Genomic DNA, 20426 nt, shown 5'->3' on the forward strand with positions numbered 1-20426 from the left:
TCCCGAAGACATTTGTGGTTTGTCTACCTTCCTACTTATTACGAATTTGGTTTTAGCTAGGTTGAATCTAAGGCCCCTCGATTCTAATCCCTCCTTCCACACCTGGAACTTCTCCTCCAGTTCTGATAGTGACTCAGCAATTAGAGCAAGGTCGTCAGCATAGAGGAGCTCCCAGGGGCAACCTGTCTTGAATTCTTTGGTAATTGCCTGGAAAACTATGATAAATAGGAGGGTCTGAGGACTGAACTCTGGTGGACCCTAACCTCTACTTTGAATTCTTCTGTGTACATGTTGCCAACCCAAACCTTACTTACAGCATCCCTGTACATGGCTTGCACAGCTCTCACCAGCCATTCATCTATCCCTAGTTTCCTCATTGACCACCAGATGAGGGATCGGGGGACCCTGTCAAAGGCTTTCTCCATGTCAACGAAAGCCAGGTACAGGGGCTTATCTTTGGCTAGGTATTTCTCCTGCAGCTGTCTCACCAGAAATATGGCATCAGTGTCGCTTTTCCCTGGCATGAAACCAAACTGCATCTCGTCCAAGTTGACTCTCTCCCTAATCAGTTGGGCAATGACCCTCTCTGTAACCTTCATTACCTGATCCAACAGCTTGATACCTCTGTAATTATTTGTATCTAGGGCGTCTCCTTTGTAGCAGTTGACTAGTATGTTGCTACACCAGTCATTGGGTATGACTCCTTCGTGTATCACCTGGTCAACTATACGGGTGACTAGGTTATAGCCGACACTGCCAGATATTTTGAGCATCTCAGCAGTAATTCCTAATGGGCCTGGGACTTTCCCTGTCTTCATGCTTCTAATTGCCTTAACTACCAAAGAATTGTCAACTCGGATGGCTGGTCCTTCTGTTGGGTCGACATTCGGCAGACTCTCTTTATCCCATTCATTTTCTTTATTCAGCAACCTTTCATAGTGGCATCTCCAAACCTCTCTCTTTGCATCCTCATTTAGTGCAAGTGAACCATCATCCATGCGGACACATTTCTCTCCTACCACATCACAATTCTCTCTCACACACTGTCTTGCAACACGAAATACCTCAAGTCTTTCATCCTCACGGCGCAGAACATTGGCAAATTTTTTCTTATCCGCTTCCCCTCTGGCTAAATAAACCTGTCTCCTAGCTTCCCTTCTGGCTGTCTGATACACTTCCCTGCTACCACCGTTCTTCCAGTCCCTCCAAGCCTGTTTCTTTTGTCTAATAGCCCTGTCAACCACATTGTTCCACCACCACGTTATTTTAGGCTGAGAGGGGACTTTGCACCATCCACAGATCTGGTCAGTGGCTCTCAGCAGGTTGTCCCTTAGAATCCTCCAGTTGTCTTCTACCCCACGTGAAGCTATATCCCCTTCTACTTCGTCAAAGCCTTCAAGTAATATGTCCCTAAATATCTGTCCATTTGCAGGATTTTTAAGCTTCCAGATCCTTCTTCTCCATGTTGGTCGTCTTCTGATCGTCCTCTTAGTCCTGATCCCGAAGTCACTAACTACCAGTCTGTGTTGTGGGGTACATTCTTTCCCTTTTCCTGGCAAGGATGTAGTCAATTTGGCTAGTATATAGTCAATTTGGCTAGTAATATATAGAATAATATATATATATATATATATATATATATATATATATATATATATATATATATAAGTGCAATCTGCTATTCACAATACATAGTAGATGGAAAATACCACATAAAATATAGTATAATATAATACAGTGTAATACAACATAATAAAATATAATATATTATATTATATATTAAATATACAATATATAATATAGTGTAACATAATATATATAGACAGATGCATATGGGAGATGCCCGTACATTAATTCAGTAAAATAAAATAATGCTCTTTTATTGGTATTATTAATAGTTTTTAGTAATGTAATACAATGAACTTTGGACTTTGTATATGTACACTTTGATGTGGATATATATGTACACTACCGTCAGAAATTAATTAGCACTCTTGATTTGCTCTTCACTCAAGGTATGTGCTGTCACCTAGTGGCCATATCTCGAACTATTGCTTTGTTGCGAGTTCACTGTTGCGCAGAACGATGACGTAACTTTGTTTGCAGAGCAGTTTGAGAGTCTACACCCTTATGATGTTGACATAGCAGTGCAACAACAACTTGGAGTGCAGATGCAGACAAATCTTCCTTTGTTTAATAGATATAGGTAGCGCCTCGCAAGGACCGAAATCACACCATACTAAGTTTTCTCATCGCGTAAGACGTTTTGAACAGCTCATAGGTTAATTGATTTAACCTATTTAATGTAGAAATTTGAGAAGTGCTAATTAATTTCTGACGCAAGTGTATATTCCAGTATATAGATCTGATTAACTGTAACCTTATGTGTATGTATATTATTATGTATATACTTATATATATGTATATATAGGTGTATATACACTATATATAAGTAACTCGTTTATTAACTGCATATTACCTCAATACATCTGACTAATATGGGCATAATGAGATACTCTTATATACAGGTTGAAACAGCTGTAAGATCCATTTTATATGTATTATTCTTATGGTATTATCCTACCTATTGATGTATATTGTTTTATTCTGTCTTATTCTGTTGGATTTGGATGTTCCTATTTAATCTAAATAATTAGTTAATAAATTATATGAATTGGTATTATCTGGAAGTTGATGACTAAAAGAAATCTATTCCTCCATTTTCTTATTTTGTATATATGTATATATATATATATCTCTTATTATAAAAGGCAGATTTTATCTGCCTCCCTTTGTCTCTTATAGAAATCTACAATATAGGATTTCTTCAATTACAATTTACCTAGCATTTTTAAGAGTAGAATGCATCGGGTCGTGCCAGGTCCAGTTTTTAAAATTTCAACCCCAATTAAGCAAAATTTAGAGAAAACTCACATTGTGGTGTGTAAGTGAAGTGCTTTTCTTAGTGTGGGCTACAGCACACACACACAAACGGAGCGAACTGCTTCACTGACGCTATCACCCTAATTTCTCCTCCTTTCTCTTTGCAAGTGTGCAACGATTAAAGTGAAAGTAATTCACTTTTTGTAGTGAGTGACTGAGAGAGAAAAGAGAGAGAGAGAGGTTATGTATGTATATATGTATGTATGGCTTCAGTGACACACACACAAAAACACATACTTACGTACACCTAAAGCACGCACACACACACAAGCGGAGCGTGAACTTCAAAAGAACTTCGCGCGCTATCTATCTGGTTTGCCATTCCTCACACACACGCAGCCACATACATATATGACAGTGACAAACACGAACGTTTCAAACAACTACATACACACATACATACAGACACGTGTGTGTTTGTTATTTGTAAAAAAGGCACCAAACACAACTCGCTTCTCATTCGAACACATTTGCAAAAGCACACCGACGGTCGAATTGCCATAACAATACAGAAATGGTAAATTGGTTTTTAATTTACTTTCTGTCGTTAAATTTTGGTAGTATTAATTGGCGAGCGTACTTCTGTTGTCAATTGTTGACAGAAAGAAATTGTAAGCTAATAAGGTGTGTGTGTGTAGGAAGTGAAGGATAAAAATATTGCAAGAAGTGGACAGATGTACATATATACATCCATACATACATGTGTGTGTGTGTCTATGTATGTGTATTAATGTGTGTGTGTTATCTCTATATAAAGCTGAAGTTGTCTGTGTGCGTCACGTTTGGTATCCTTCAACTAACACTATCTCCTGTGAGACCCTGCGGCGCAAGTTGACCAAAATTGAGAGTATGATAGAAGAAGGGTTGCTCTTCCTTCCGTAGAACATGAAATTCAAATCAGACCATGTTAACACCAAAAATTATTTACATCAAAAAGCTGCTTTTTTCTATGAAAATCCCATCATCATCACCATCGTTTAACGTCCGTTTTCCGCGCTGGCACAGGTTGGACGGTTCGACCGGGTCTGGGAAGCCAGGATGCTGTACCAGGCTCCAGTCTGATCTGGCAGTGTTTCTACAGCTGGATGCCCTTCCTAACGCTAACCACTCCGTGAGTGTAGTGGGTGCTTTTTCCGTGCCACCAGCACAGGTGCCAGGGGAGTCTGGCAGCGACCACGATCGGTTGGTGCTTTTCACGTGCCACCAGCACGGAAGCCAGTCAAGGCGGCGCTAGCATTGGCCACGTTCGGATGATGCTTTTTACGTGCCACCGGCACAGGTATCACAACTACTATTTCCATTGATATTTATTTCGATGTTCATGTACTTGACTCAATAGGTCTCCTCAAGCACAGAGGGTTGTACTGAAATCCAAGGTACTTTGAATGGGATGGGGCTATGAGGAGCTGGTGCAGGAAGCAACCCGGGTCTTTGCAGTCACAGCATATCTCCAGAGATATTGGTCCTTCGTCATTGCCTCTGTGAGGCCCAACGCTCTGAGGTCATGCTTGACTACTTCATCCCATGTCTTCCTGGGTCTACCTCTCCCCCTGATACTTTCAACTGTTTGGGAGCGGCACTTCTTCACACATCTCCTCATCCATCCGCAGTACATGACCATACCATCGGAAACATCACTCTTGCACACCACATCTGATGCTTATGTCCAGCATTTCTCTCAGGGTGCTTACACTCTGTCGTGTGTGCATACTGACATTACACATCCAGCGGATAATGTTAGCTTCATTTCTTTCAAGTCTATGCATGTCCTCTGCAGTCACAGCCCATGTTTCACTACCGTGAAGCATGGCAGTTCGCACACATACATCATACAATCTACCTTTCACTCTGAGCGAGAGACCCTCTGTCGCTAGTAGGGGTAGTAGCTTTCTAAATTTTGCCAAGGCTATTCATATTCTAGTGGTGACACTCTCTGAGCATCCACCTCCACTACTAACTTGGTCACCTAGGTAGCGGAAACTATCAACTACTTCTAGTTTCTCCCCCTGAAGTGTGATGGAATCTGTTCTCTGAGTATCTGTGGTGTCTATTTTCCCTGTGCATCTGCCGCACATGAATGCTATCGTATCAGTTAATTTCCCTTTGATGTTGCTGCACCTCTTATGCGTCCATAGCTTACACTGGGTACATCTTATGGAGTTTCTACCTACACCTTTCCTACAGATCGTGCAGGGCCACCTGCCCAAGGGGGTGTGTGCTGAGTTCACCTTTCTGCTTACTATAACTTTGGTCTTTGATACATTTACTCTAAGGCCCTTTGATTCTAAACCTTACTTCCACACCCAAAATTTCTTTTCTAGTTCCAGTAGTGATTCTGCTATGAGAGCCAGGTCATCAACATAGAAGAGCTCCCAGGGGCAACCTGTTTTGAATTCCTCTGTTACTGCCTGGAGGACTATGATGAATAAAAGGGGACTGAGGGCTGAATCTTGGTGTACACCTACTTCTACCCGGAATTCTTCACTATATTCATTGCCAATCCTAACCTTGCTGATAGCCTCTCTGTATAGAGCCTGTACAGCCCTTATTAGCCATTCGTCAATCTCCAGTTTCCGCATCGCCCATCAGATAAGGGATCGGGGGACCCTGTCAAAGGCTTTCTCCAAGTCCACAAAAGCTATGTAGAGGGGTTTATCTTTAGCTAGGTATTTCTCCTGCAGTTGTCAGACCAGGAATATAGCATCAGTGGTGCTTCTACCCGGCACAAAACTGAACTGCATCTCATCTAAGCAAATTCTCTCCCTAATGAGATGGGTTATGACCCTCTCTGTGACCTTCATCACCTGATCCAACAGTTTAATACCCCAGAAGTTATTTCTATCTAGAGCATCACCTTTACCCTTGTAGCAGTTGACTATGGTGCTGCTACGCCAGTCATTGGGTATGACTCCATTATGAACTACCTGGTTTACAATGCGGGTGACTAGGCCATAGCCCACACAACCAGCTGTTTTAAGCATCTCAGCAGAGACTCCTGATGGGCCGGGGGCTTTTCCTGATTTCATACCCTTAATTGCCTTAACTACAAGGAAGCTGTCCATTCAGATAGCTGGTCCCTCTACTGGGTCAACATTTGGCAGGCTCTCCTCCTCCCATTCATTCTCCACATTCAGCAGTCTTTCATAATGGCTTCTCCAAGCTTCTTTCTTTTCACAATCATTAAAAGGAAATGCACCATCATCCATTCGGACACATTTCTCTCCTGGAACATCACTATTTTCTCTCACACACTGTCTTGCAATCCGAAATACCTCAGTCCTTTGGTCCTCACGTCGCTGGACATTGGCAAACTTCTTTTCTGCTACATCTTTGGCTATGTATACCTGCCGCCCAGCGTCCCTTTTGGCTACCTGGTACAGTTCCCTGCTACCCCCATCCCTCCAGGCTTTCCAGGCCTGTTTCTTTGCTCTAATGGCTTATATATTTATATGGATCTTTTCCTTTTGAACGGCACTTTGTAACATAATTTCTAGGTAACTAAGAAGTTTTAAACTTCGTATACTGTTTATAAAACATTATTTTCTCTTGCCTTTATTGAGAAAATTCTATAGTTTGTAAGATATTTCGACTGAAATTTTGAGCATTTCAGCAATTTTAACCAACTGATTACCTCCATTGACGTAAACAACATTCCGTGAAGAAAAAAAGATACCCTTCCCCCACCCCTAAATCTAAAATAGATTGAAATGCAATAGATCGATACTAGGGTTATAATTATGGGTGACAATTTCATACGACACCACTACGGAAAATGGGATTTTTTTCTAGCAGTGTCAAATGAAAATGTCACCCATAATTATGGCCCTAGTATCGATCTATTGCATTTCTATCTATTTTAGATTTATGGTTGAGTTAGGGTTAGGGGTGGGGGAAGGGTATCTTTTTTCTTCACAAATGTAAATAAACCCAATCTGCTTCTTAAACGAGGGACATATTCATTATGCACAGAATGTTATTTACCTAAATGGAGGTAATCGATTGGTTAAAATTGCCGAAATGCTTGAAATTAAAGACGAAATATGTTACAACATATAGTATTTTCTCAATAAAGTCAAGAAAAAATGGTGTTTTATAAAAAAATTCTACCAGTATACGAAGTTTAAAACTTTTTAGTTACCTAGAAATTATGTTACTAAGTGCCGTTCAAAAAGAAAAGATCTATTTGAACTCGAACAAATGCGCGGCTCATATTTTTGTAAATTTCAAGTTTCCTTTTGCAGAAAAAACACTTTCATTTGTATAACAAAAAAAAAACCCCAGAAAACCTCGTTTAACATTGAGAAATTTCTCTGAAAGACATGTTTGTAGAAAGGTGAGTAGATTGATTACATATTTGTTTCGTCATTTTATCGCATTTGTCTGCCTTTCTTTCGTTATTTTATCGCATTTTTTGCCCCCAACAAATTCCTATGTAAACGTCCACTATGTGAGCATATAGGAAGAAAATTTTGCGAAGAAAATATGAGAATTTTTCGAAACTCCTCTCCCCACTGTTCGGAAATTTTTTTCCAAAAATTCTGAAGTAATCGGAATCTACACCGTATGAAGAATATATGTAGAAAATCTTATTTAAAAAATATCCATTTTTCTGAAAGTTATGAGGAAACAAATTCGATGGGGCACACTTGTTTACGAATGCTTACAAAGTATGTAGTGTTTATCGGAGATTTGGCTGTTATTTCTAGCATTTGGAGAGACTGCTTGAAGGCCTATTTAATGCGCGGGTTAAAAAAACCTACGCATGCGCAATGACCGAAACAGTTTTAAAACATCCTACATATGCCGTACATTCGTCAGATGTGGGGGAGGGATTACTTTTTTTTGAAAAATTGAATTGAAAAGAAATTTCTTTTTCAGAATCATAATCTCCGTATTTTTAAACGTAGGTACTTGTCTATTGTCGTGGTCCTGGTTTCGCACACGCGAATTCGCGCGCGCCAGACGTAGGTAAGCGATACTCGAGATCCTACGAGGTGACTTGCGCATGCGCAGTGCAGAATTCGCGCGTGCACGTTACCCCCCCCTAAAAAAAAAAGGTCTTGGATTTCACTAAAAATATGTGTGTGTGTGTGTGTATATATAACATTTTCAATTTTACACAAAAAAATTACATAGTCGCTTTCCTCGCGGATTTACAGATAAATGAATTAATTACTATTTTACAGAATAAAATTAATGAATTAATTATATAAATTAAATAATTCTTGAAAATTAATTAATATTAATAATATTTTTTGAACAAAGTAAATAATTTATAAAACTTGGTTAATAATTTTTTTTACACAAACGCGAACGTATATAATTTGTGAAACTTTTTTTTTTTTACAGACGTATATAATTTGGTAAACTTAATGAATTAATTTCTTCTCATCATCATCATCGTTTAACGTCCGTTCTCCATGCCAGCATGGGTTGGACGGTTCGACCGGGGATCTGGGAAGCCAGAAGGCTGCACCAGACTCCAGTCTTATCTGGCAATGTTTCTACAGCTGGATGCCCTTCCTAACGCCAACCACTCCGAGAGTGTAGTGGGTGCTTTTTACATGCCACCCGCACAGGTGCCAGGAGAGGCTGGCAACGGCCACGGTCGGATTGGTGCCAGTCGAGGCGGCTCTGGCATCGGCCACGATTCGGATAGTGCTTTTTACGTACCACCAGTCGAGAGGTCCTGGCATTTGCCGGGTGCCACACTTGCCCCAACATGTCTTCGCAAGCAAAGGGGGTTGGCGTGGGTGCCTGTCGTAGGATGAGGTTCGATATCAACTTCGCTTGCCTCAACAGGTCTTTGTGTATAAATGTATAAATTTTTCGCACTAAATTCTTTCCGTAGAATTTATCAAAAAACGCGCAAAATTATTCCGTAGAATTTATCAAATTAAAAAACGCAAAATTAATATATTTTTTGAAATTGCAAATTATTTAGAATATAAAACAAATGAAGTTAAATTTTAAAAATAAATGTCATATACTTATACTCTGTAAGGTGCTGTGTTCACACTTCAATTTACTATTTTCTAGAAATGTTGCTTTTCTAATTGAAACAATTTTTCTCAATCTCCATTTAAAAGTCCATAATGCCTCTTGAGCCATATCAAAATGAACAACTTTGAATTACGCGGCGGCGGTGGTGGTGTGAGGTTCTAATTTTTTTTTCTGATCTCTCTTTGCCCCCCTAGATGGAGGTGTGGTGGGGAGACAGATGAAAGATGTTTCATTCTCTATATATATATATATATATATATATATATATATATATTTCTTAAACCTACACGATATAGTCTTATAATTTGGGATGTTTTTGAAAGATAATATATTTTGTCATCAGAATATATATACTTTCTCACACTACAATTAAGATATATTTATTTTAAGTCGTTCATCTTTTCCCGCGACAACAAAAATTGGGCGCGAAAATTTTTCTAAATATTAGCGGAATGAACAACTGAGATAAAGAGGGGGCAAAGAGAGATCAGAAAAAAAAATTAGAACCTCACACCACCACCACCACCACCGCGTAATTCAAAGTTGTTCATTTTGATATGGCTCAAGAGGCATTATGGACTTTTAAATGGAGATTGAGAAAAATTGTTTCAATTAGAAAAGCAACATTTCTAGAAAATAGTAAATTGAAGTGTGAACACAGCACCTTACAGAGTATAAGTATATGACATTTATTTTTAAAATTTAACTTCATTTGTTTTATATTCTAAATAATTTGCAATTTCAAAAAATATATTAATTTTGCGTTTTTTAATTTGATAAATTCTACGGAATAATTTTGCGCGTTTTTTGATAAATTCTACGGAAAGAATTTAGTGCGAAAAATTTATATATTTATACACAAAGACCTGTTGAGGCAAGCGAAGTTGATATCGAACCTCATCCCACGACAGGCACCCACGCCAACCCCCTTTGCTTGCGAAGACATGTTGGGGCAAGTGTGGCACCCGGCAAATGCCAGGACCTCTCGACTGGTGGTACGTAAAAAGCACTATCCGAATCGTGGCCGATGCCAGAGCCGCCTCGACTGGCACCTGTGCGGGTGGCATGTAAAAAGCACCCACTACACTCTCGGAGTGGTTGGCGTTAGGAAGGGCATCCAGCTGTAGAAACATTGCCAGATAAGACTGGAGTCTGGTGCAGCCTTCTGGCTTCCCAGATCCCCGGTCGAACCGTCCAACCCATGCTGGCATGGAGAACGGACGTTAAACGATGATGATGATGAGAAGAAATTAATTCATTAAGTTTACCAAATTATATACGTCTGTAAAAAAAAAAAAGTTTCACAAATTATATACGTTCGCGTTTGTGTAAAAAAAATTATTAACCAAGTTTTATAAATTATTTACTTTGTTCAAAAAATATTATTAATATTAATTAATTTTCAAGAATTATTTAATTTATATAATTAATTCATTAATTTTATTCTGTAAAATAGTAATTAATTCATTTATCTGTAAATCCGCGAGGAAAGCGACTATGTAATTTTTTTGTGTAAAATTGAAAATATTATATATACACACACATATTTTTAGTGAAATCCAACACCTTTTTTTTAGTGGGGGGGGGGGGGTAACGCGCATGCGCGAATTCTGCACTGCGCATGCGCAAGTCACCTCGTAGGATCTCGAGTATCGAGTACCTACGTCTGGCGCGCGCGAATTCGCGTGTGCGAAACCGGGACCACGACAATAGACAAGTACCTTAAACGTATTTAGCCAAAGAAATTTCTTGATAAAAGTTAAAGATGAAGAAATAGGTGGGGTTAATTGAAATTTTGCAATGCCCACCGAGTATACGTATTCTTTACCTTCGCCAATTTTTTTTTACAGATTCGGTATCTTCGTAGCCGAAAATGGGTTTCTGTAGAAAAAACAAATGGAAGCGGGTATGGTGACGACCCACATTGTCCGCTGCCATTTGCTTAGTTGGTGTAATTTTTGTAAAGTAATGAACATTTATGAAAAAATATATATTTTGTCTCACAATCAAAAATGCAGTAAAAAATCCACATTATGTCCCCCACCCCTATAGTAATATTATGTGTGTGTGTGTGTGTGTATGTATGTATATATATATATATATCATAATGAAATTATTGTATACAGTGCTCAGGTGCACCACAACTTGTCAAAAGTGCATATAAAGTAATGTACAAATGTCTGGAAAGCGAACAGTGTATGAGTCAAATACATGCTTGCGTGTGTATGGAGGGGAGAAAATCAGGTGTAGTGTTGACGAATCTCAGACAGCATGGAAGTTTTGAAGGATGCAGTGCTCCGACAACTAACAACTGATGCCAGCAGTTTGTTCCATGCTTCAGCAACTCTTAGCGTGAAAAAATGTTTCCGAAAGTCATGGGAACTGTGCTGTTTTCTGACTTTGTAAACATGTCCACGGGTGTTAGACAGATGGAGTTTGAAATTAATAATTGCATTAGAGAAAATAAAAGTTTTGAGGTCTACCCGGGGTACTTCTTCTGTAATTGGAGAAAATCTGTAATTAAAACTATCAGCAAGCAAAACAGCTTGAAGTATATCTTCTTGTTTGAGTTCGTCGCGTGCGTTTTTCTGTTTTGGCGCCATCTTGGAATTACTTTAAGGGAAGTAACTCTCGAGTGACGTTCCCTAAAATAATTGTATAGAGTTACAAGATTTGATTTGCTTCAGTGTTCTGAGACTAGGGAAGCAGCGTTAGCGAATAGTAATGATTCAGATTGCAGTATTCCGACTATGGATGACATTGGAGACTCTTTTCTATTATCTGTTGCTCTTTCAGCAATTAATGCTTCAACAGGACATCTATACGGTAGCCCAACTTGCGACAAATAGCAACCAAATTTCCTTCCAATGATACTCACCTGTCATTGATATAGAAAGGACAATGTGTTAGTGTATCTCAGGCAACATGGTTGGATTTTAATAAGGCACCAGGGTAATGCCATTAGTAGGATAGATCGGAAGGAAGATGAGAGAAAATAAAATTAAATAGCTATATAAAATACAATAGAGGTAGGAGTAGAAGGAGGTTTAATTTTGATGGGTAATAAAAATTTTTGAGGTTCAAAGGTATGAAAGCTTTAAAGGTTCGTGAATATAAAAGTTTAAAAGTTAAAGGACGGGGAAGGGGTGCCGGTGTAGTAATCTACAGCAACTAAAATATAGACTAGCTTGTGATCTACAATCAATTTTATAATAAACTAGCAGTATCGCCCGGCGTTGCTCGGGTTTTTAGGAAAATAACTATATAAGCATTTTTAGAGATGTAAAGTATAATAGCCATCTCAATATGGCTAACCACAAAGGAGGGGTTACTGTAGCTTTTTACGTTCTGAGATTTAATAATAAATTTTTAAGAGTTACTTCCCTTATATATGCCAAAAATGCATTAAAAATGGGAAAAATTGATGGTAAATTTTTTTTTTAATCGTAGACTCATCGTAGACGCGCGCTAATACCCAGAAGGGCTCGATATGAATCACGACTATAAGATACCCGGTTTTGGTTAAACTGCACCGCAAAATGTGGGAGTAGTTAGGAATCTAAATCGTAGGAGACAGACAGCACACAACCTCACTTTTATATATAAAGATTTGCAATTATAATTAGAGGAGTGAGTTAAACATTTAAAAAATAAAAGAAAAAGAAAAATTTTTATTGATTTTTATTTCATATTAGAAACATACTGTGACTATTTGTATACAGCACATAAAGAGATTTTGCTCATTTGATCTTAAAATCTTCCAACAAATGAAATGAGATTGAAATGTTTGCATATCGAGTAAATATATGAATTTTAAATGTAGATCAAAAGTCAGTGTAGATACCATTTGAACTAATGTAGATCACAAGCTATGCCAGAAACATAATACATAGATCACATACTACACTGGCACTGTGGAAGGTTTATGGATATGATAGGAGATGGAGCACAATTAGTAATATTTACTGCATTTTTGACTTCGAGAAAAAATATTTTTTACAAAAACTATTTCAGCTATAGTCAATTTCATGGGAAAGGTGGTTATAAATGAAACTTACATTTTCCAAGAATAGCAGATAACAGTAAACAAATGTTGACCAAAGCCATACTTGACCAAACGGAGTGGAGGCGCAATGGCCCAGTGGTTAGGGCAGCGGACTCGCGGTCATAGGATCGCGGTTTCGATTCCCAGACTGGGCGTTGTGAGTGTTTATTGAGCGAAAACACCTAAAAGCTCCACGAGGCTCTGGCAGGGGATGGTGGTGATCCCTGCTGTACTCTTTCACCACAACTTTCTCTCACTCTTACTTCCTGTTTCTGTTGTACGTGTATTTCAAGGGGCCGGCCTTGTCACTCTCTGTGTCACGCTGAATATCCCTGAGAACTACGTTAAGGGTGCACATGTCTGTGGAGTGCTCAGCCACTTACACGTTAATTTCACGAGCAGGCTGTTCCCTTGATTCGGATCAACCGGAACCCTCATTGTCGTAACCGACAGAGTGCTTCCATCCACTTGACCAAACTGCTTTATGGTTACTTTACCTTACACAGTGCACAGAATGAGTCTAGCATTATCTTCAGCAAAATTATGAAAAGCTTAAGGTGATAATTTCTCAATTTGGTATTCCCATTTGTAGACCACTCCTTTAATCTCAAATTAGTATACATAATTAACAGCAAGAGAACTATAACACATATCCTAATAGGAACTTACAGAATTCGGCTTCATGTCATTGAAAGTTTCATGTGAATATGATATCAAAGAGGGGACATTTTTTTTTTAAATATCATTTTATCTGTTAAACACCATATACATTTTCTCATTCTGTATTTCAGTTCCTACCTGGAGAGGTGAAGGTCGTGGACCTGTGTGTGAAACTAACTAGCTGCTAACTATCTTACTCATCTGTGTACCCACTTCTGCATGTTTTACTTCATTTCTGCATTATATATGTACATAATAACTCACGCTTCTTCCTCACATTTGTATTGTATTCTTCCTCACATCTGTGTTGCTGATGGTGTTGTTCTCCAGCTGTATGAGAGAACTAATATGACAGACTAAAGCCAAACTGAAGATAGATCATCTGGCTATTTCATTTGACTGGAAAGCATCCAAACTTTGCCAGAGGAAGTTGCCTTCAGAAAAAACAACAGAAAAAAGTAGTTCACAGAATGCAGACACTTATGTCAAAAACTTAGCAAAAACAAATCCCCAAAAATGGGCTGTGTACAAAGACAAGCAAACCCCAACCTTTTTATTGGAGACGTCATTTCTGCAGCCTTTCAATCAATTCAAGGAAAAGTATTTACAAATCAAGATTGGTTATGTCAACTTCATCAAAAGCAAACCGAGAAATGTCAGGCACATGCGAACTATGGAGCAAGCAGTCTGTTGCTGTATCAAATGTGAGAATTGGAGCATTCTGAGAGAAGTCAATGAAGTTTCAAAACCAACAAAACCAGAACTCAGGATTGTATTTTTCGCAAATGTGACAGCTGTGGACCAACCAAAGTTTTTGTGATGTTGGCCATATTGGGCACGTCTTTCAATTGCTGCAGTAGTGACTTGCTAGTCGTTACTAATGCAGTATAATCCATGTCTAGATGGGAGAGGAACATTTTGAGATGGGAATTTTTGGTGTTTGTGTGTGCTGTTGGTTGTTTTTTTGTTTTGGTTTGTAGTAGGGCTAGTGGGGTTGAATGGGGAGGGTCATTTCCTCTTTGTTCTGGAGAATATCTCCCACCCTTTGCCTTTGGCTCCTTCCATTTCCTCTTTCCCTGTTTCATTTTCAGATGTTTCTTCATGTTTTCTTTTTCCTTTTGTTTTTCGATGGCTGCTTTTTCAAGGAGAAGTTGGCACTCAGCCCTAATGCGGCCTTTTTAGCTACACTTGTAGCAACGAGGCTTCCTCTCCTCTACCATGACTCTCAGCTTAGTCTCCGCCACATGTGTAGAATCTATGATGTTTTCTAAATCAGAAGAGGCTGCCTGTATAATTACCTCGAGCCCTTGCCCCTGCCAATTTTGCAATTCCAGTGCTTGGGCTTGGAGGACTGTGATTTTATCCTCCAAGCTGTTTATTATGGCTGCCACCAGCCAAGCAGGGTCTACTTCAGGTGGGATATCTCCTATCATAATCTTGGAAGTCCGCCTTCTAAGATAAGTAGGTAGGAGTACCACCTCTGCCGTTTTAATGGTGTTGTTGACGCTTGTTTCGCCTTTTCATCCATTTTAAACCAGACTTTTATTGTGGCATACTTCACTCCTCTTTTGATGTATGCCACATGTGGTGTTATGGGCTGTGATGGAGTTATGTGGTGTTGGTGGAGGGGATTGCAGATGAGGTGGATGGAAGTAAGGACTGCAGGGGTCTGTGACACAGCCACAGGGCATGCGTAGGTAGGAAGCACATGTGGTCAGTTCGAGCAGAGACAGCAGCGAGACAAGATGTGTTTAATTCGTGAGAGTGACCGCTGATTCCGCTGAGGTCAACAGGTAAGGCCTTTAAGTATTTCTTTCTCCCGTTGCTTCTTTTTCTATTGTCCTTTTCCTCCATCACACTACAAGCTATTTTGGCCCATAAAAAAAAAACGAATGACGAGTGTTGTCCGTATTTCGAACGATATGATCAAATCATTTTGCGGTGACACGGATGTGTTGTCGCTTGGTTGAAGAAGATGAAGTTGGTGGCGAAGCTCCACGGTATAAACGACTTAGCGAGTTTTATACCGCTGTACTTGAATGGTTCGGCGTTGGTGCTGTACCTAGAAATGGAAGAGAGGGACCAATTTAGCGCGGAGAAAATAGAAATCCGTTTGATGGAGGCCTTTGCGGAGGGAATGTTCGAGGCATACGCTCACCTGGGGAAAACAAAATGGACTAGGGAACAGGTTGACGTATTTGCAAACGAACTCAGAAGATTGGCTAAACTGGCGGGATATGAGGGAGAATCACTGGACCGAACGGTTAAGTTGGCGTTTGTGACTGGCTTTCTTGACCACATGTCGGTCGAGTTGCAGAAGCTGCCGAATATTAACTCGATGGCGATGGCAGACATTGTATCTCGGGCTCGCGTGCTAGTTTCATGCTGCAGAACGACGTCGGTAGCAGCGACTGCAACAACGAAAAGTGGCCGAGCAAGGAGCAGCGGAGAGGGGTCAAAGAAAGAACGTGTGCGATTATTCAAAGGACAGTGTTTCCGGTGTCAGGGCCCACACATGGTACGAGTCACCCAAGCTTGAGGTCATTTGCTACCGGTGTCGAGAAACAGGGCATATTGCCAGCGAATGTCTGCGGGGAAACGGTCTGAGGGAGACTACTGCGCTGGTAGTTGTCCCTTTGGATCAATAGAGGCACGTTTATTGTCATTACCTGTGGTCGACATTCTGGTGGAGGGGAAGATGTCGCGAGCCCTTGTGGACACGGGCTGTACGGCAACCCTGATGACTCCAGAAGTGGTAGAGACATGGAGTGGAGAAAGCAGTGTAAGAGTAGTCGACGGAAGAGAAGTACACTGTGAAGGCATTACAGATGGTGCAGGGAACAAAGCTGACGCTGCAAGCAATTGTAGTTGGCCACTTGGTGGACAAGATTGACGTGGTGATGGGGATGGATGCAATCTCCCGTTTAGGAGGTGTCACTGTTAACGAGGCCAGTGTAACGTTCGGGCTTGCAGGGGAACCGTGCATGGCGAGACCGTGCATTGGTGAGAACCGTGAAGAAAAGCATGCTGCACCCACCATTGAAGACCAGGACTTTCGGGCTGTCTTCGATGGCCAGAGGTGGACAGTGAAGTGGAAGGGAGAGCCCTGGATGTTAAAAAATAAAGTGGGCTGCTATCAGCTTACTGTAAAAGGAGATGCCAGAAGTGAGTTCAAGGGGGAGGTGGAGTGGTGGATTAAGGAGAGCATATTAATCCCTTGGGTAGAAGTAGTAGAGAGCAGAGTCCTGCTGCTGATGGCGGTGATACAGCCCACAAAGAATAAGGTCAGACCAGTGCTTGACTTCCGAGAGCTGAATGAACATGTATCATGTCATATGGGCGGCGAGGCTACAGATGTCTGTGGAGACACCTTGCGAGAGTGGAGGCAGATGACAGGGGCCTCCACGGTCGTCGATTTGAAGTCGGCATACCTGCAGGTGCATGTGGCTGAGAGACTGTGGAAGTATCAGCTTGTCAGGTATAAGGGCCAGACATACTGTCTGACCAGGCTGGGGTTCAGGCTAAATGCAGCTGTTATTATTATTATTATTATATGGCCAACATCACAAAAACTATCTTCATCGACCCAGAAGGTAGGTTGGTTGTCCTTGAGATGACACTAAGCAGCAGTAAGGTCTTCAGGCTGGTAGCTGTCTACATTCCCTTGAGAACTGGGCAGTCTGCTTTTTTTCGAGGCCTGCAGAAGTTTCTTGGGATGTCTCACACCATAGTAATGTTAAGTGACTTTAGTGTAATCTTTGATGCATGCGTAGATTACGTTAACTCATCTACTGACAAGAAGGGAAACCCATGCTTCAGTAATCTGCTCAGTCAATATCAGCTGGCAGATAGGTACCGACTAGATGTCCCATACGATCCATTGTAGACATGGACTAATAGCGATGAGTCATCTAGATCTTATTTAGACAGGATTCTAATTAGGGAAATAGACAAAAACCTTGTTAGTCATCCACAATTTCACTATGTCAGCTATAGTGATCACAAATTTGTGACCTGTAGGCTGGACTTAGATAAGTTATGTAGACAGAGATCTGGCTACTAGAAACTCAATAAGTCACTTTTGTGTCATGAGGGGTACAGGAGACAGTTAGTGATGAGGGCATTGTGTGGTGCTATTATTAACAACAAATGGTGGTATACCCTCAAAAGAGCCATAAAATTTGAGTTTTAGCTGCAAGAATGGCACTTAACAATCACCTCAAGAGTAAAAGTGAAGGATGCGTAGTCAGGGCTAAGCAACATGCAATGGGATGGGAAGGAATCAAAGTCATAGAGACCCAACGTGGAAATAATCGTACAATAAGGTCTTTGATGAATAATCAAGGGAACTTGCTAAACAAGCCCGCGGAGATGTGTAAGGTCTTTCAGGAGCATTTTGCCTTCCTTTTCAGGAGGGGCAGTGAGCCGGAATGTAGGAGGGACCTCACAGACTTCCTCGCTGGCAAGCCGCATCTCTTGGGGTGGGAAGTGGAGTGCTATGAGGGGCCGATCACAGCTGTGGAGGTGCAGGAGGCTTTGTCGGATTGTGGCGGGAACGAGTCGCCAGGACTAGCTGGTCTCCCCTACGAGTTTTATAACAGTATGCCAGAGATGTTTGGGCATCTACTGGCATGCATCTTCACTAACTGGCAACAGAATGGGTTTATACCCTGATCTGTGAGCCGAGGAGTGGTGACGCTGCTTAGAAAGGACTCAAACACGGGGGATATTACAGATAATTTCAGGCCCATCACTCTGCTTAACACTGAGTTGAAGATTTTGACCAAGGTGTTAGCAAAAAGGTTGGTGTGTGTCATGGGTGGAATTGTCAGGGAGGTACAAACTTGTGCTGTTCCTGGCAGATCCATACACAACAATCTCCACCTTCTACGTTACACCTTAGAGAGGGTTAATGGGTCTCCTGGCAAGGGTGGGTGCTGGTCTATTTAGACCAGTCTAAAACTTTTGACATGGTTGACTATTGGTATCTGGTGTTGGTCCTCACAGTATTCGGGGTCAGCCCCATCTTCTTCGTGTGGATCATTACTTTATGCAGCAACATTCACTCAATCATTCACATGAACGGGTTCTTCTCGAAGCCGTTCAACATCAAGTACTCTGTTCATCAAGGGTGTCCTCTCTCCCGTTTTCTGTATGTATGGTTCTAGAGCCTTTACTGTGGAAGTTGGTGGGGGCTTGAGGGGCGTCCCACATGAACTAGGTTGCAGTTGGAAGGTTTGGGCATACATGGATGACATTCCCATCATCGTGTCTGAGATGGTACACTTACAGAGGGTAGGCAAAGCCGTTAAGGACTACGGGGTGGCGACAGGAGCAAAAGTTAACAGGGCCAAGTCAGTCAGCTTGCAACTCGGCACCTGGAGGAGCAAGACTTCCCAACAACGTCATAGGGCTTTGGATGGAGGGGCTGATTAAAGTGCTAGGGGTCTGGTCCAGACCTCCAGATAGAGAAAAATTGGAGTGAGGTGACAAGCAGGTTAACCCACCAAACTCAGATCTAGTCTGAGTGGCGGCTAATGTACACTCAACACAAGAAGCCTACTATCTTCGCCGCCTCCACCATCAGGTACTTTCTATGTCAACCGCATGCACCCTGATTTTTCTGCCACACACACGAACACACAGACACAAACACGTGTTGCATGCACACACGCACTTGCTAGCACTCACAACCTTCTAACCTTAACACCATTGTAAATAAAATATTATCTACCTCTCAAACAGAAGACTTGTTGTCAATCCACTTATGTTCTTTGTTACTGTATGTATTTATGGCTTGTAATAATTCCTTAAGAAAGGCCGAGTTTAACAATATGGAGGCATTGGACATAGTTCATTAATCCAGCAGTCCCTGGTCATCACCCCTGCATGTGGCCCCCAAATCCAATGGAAGTTATCGACCCTGTGGAGATTACCGCCGTCTCAATGAGGATATGACACCTGACCACTACCCCATTCCAAACATACTGGACTTTTCAGCCCAGCTAGCTGGATGCTCGGTTTTCTCCAAGGTTGACCTCATCTGGGGATACCACCAAATACCAGTACAAGACGACGATGTACTGTAAACCGCTGTGATCACTCCTTTCAGTCTGTACGAATTTTTACATACACCCTTTGGGCTGAAATATGCAGCACAATCCTTCCAGCGCCTGATAGACACTGTGTGCAGAGGTCTCAATTTTGTCTTTGCACACCTAGACAATATTCTTATTGCAAGCGCAAATGCAGAGCTACATAAGAAGCACCTAGTGACTCTTTTTGATAGGCTGGAACAGTATGGTTTAGTAATCAACCCCACCAAGTGCGTTTTCGGTGCAACAGAAATCGACTTCTTGGGACATTGAATCACAAGTGCCGACGCTACACCCCTGCCAGAAAAAGTAAAAGCTAGCCTACCCTTTCCACGCCCCACCACAAGCAAGGCTCTACATCAATTCGTGGGCATGGTAAACTTTTACCATTGCTTCATCCCTTCTGCAGCAAAATTGATGAGACCCCTATACAAGGCACTGTCAAAAGAGGGTTCAAAAAGACAAGTGGAGTGGGATAGTACAATGACTTCAGCCTTTGAATCCACAAAACAAGCCCTGGCCCAAGCAACCATGCTGTCCCATCCTCATATGTGAGCTTGGACTGCACTCACAGTTGACACATCTGACACAGCCATTGGGGGAGTTTTGGAACAACACATCAACAGTCGGTGTTGACCGCTCGCCTTCTTCAGCTGATAACTATGACCCCCTGAGCAGAA

General features: G+C 41.1%; 1 protein-coding gene and 1 long non-coding RNA gene across 4 annotated transcripts in view; one reads left to right on the top strand and one right to left on the bottom strand.

The window, feature by feature from the left end:
* The window catches only part of LOC115214277 (translation initiation factor eIF-2B subunit epsilon), a 162350-nt gene extending 150552 nt beyond the window's left edge, over nt 1-11798 (bottom strand). The window contains exon 1 of one of the 3 annotated variants that reach the window (XM_036504884.1): nt 11430-11798. In XM_036504884.1, the coding sequence (XP_036360777.1) occupies nt 11430-11549 (120 nt within the window). In that variant the 5' untranslated portion in view covers nt 11550-11798. The remainder of the gene's footprint in view (nt 1-11429) is intronic. The other 2 variants (XM_029783423.2, XM_029783422.2) reach the window with 2 other exon arrangements.
* A 63-nt stretch (nt 11799-11861) lies between these two features.
* LOC118764299 lies at nt 11862-19313 on the top strand. Its single transcript, XR_005000107.1, has 3 exons — nt 11862-11874; nt 12578-12580; nt 14185-19313. It is a non-coding gene; the product is annotated as an uncharacterized LOC118764299 (long non-coding RNA).
* Nucleotides 19314-20426: the final 1113 nt, after the last annotated feature.

This window comes from Octopus sinensis, linkage group LG7 (genome assembly GCF_006345805.1).
Source record: "Octopus sinensis linkage group LG7, ASM634580v1, whole genome shotgun sequence".
Taxonomy (NCBI): Eukaryota; Metazoa; Mollusca; class Cephalopoda; order Octopoda; family Octopodidae; genus Octopus; species Octopus sinensis.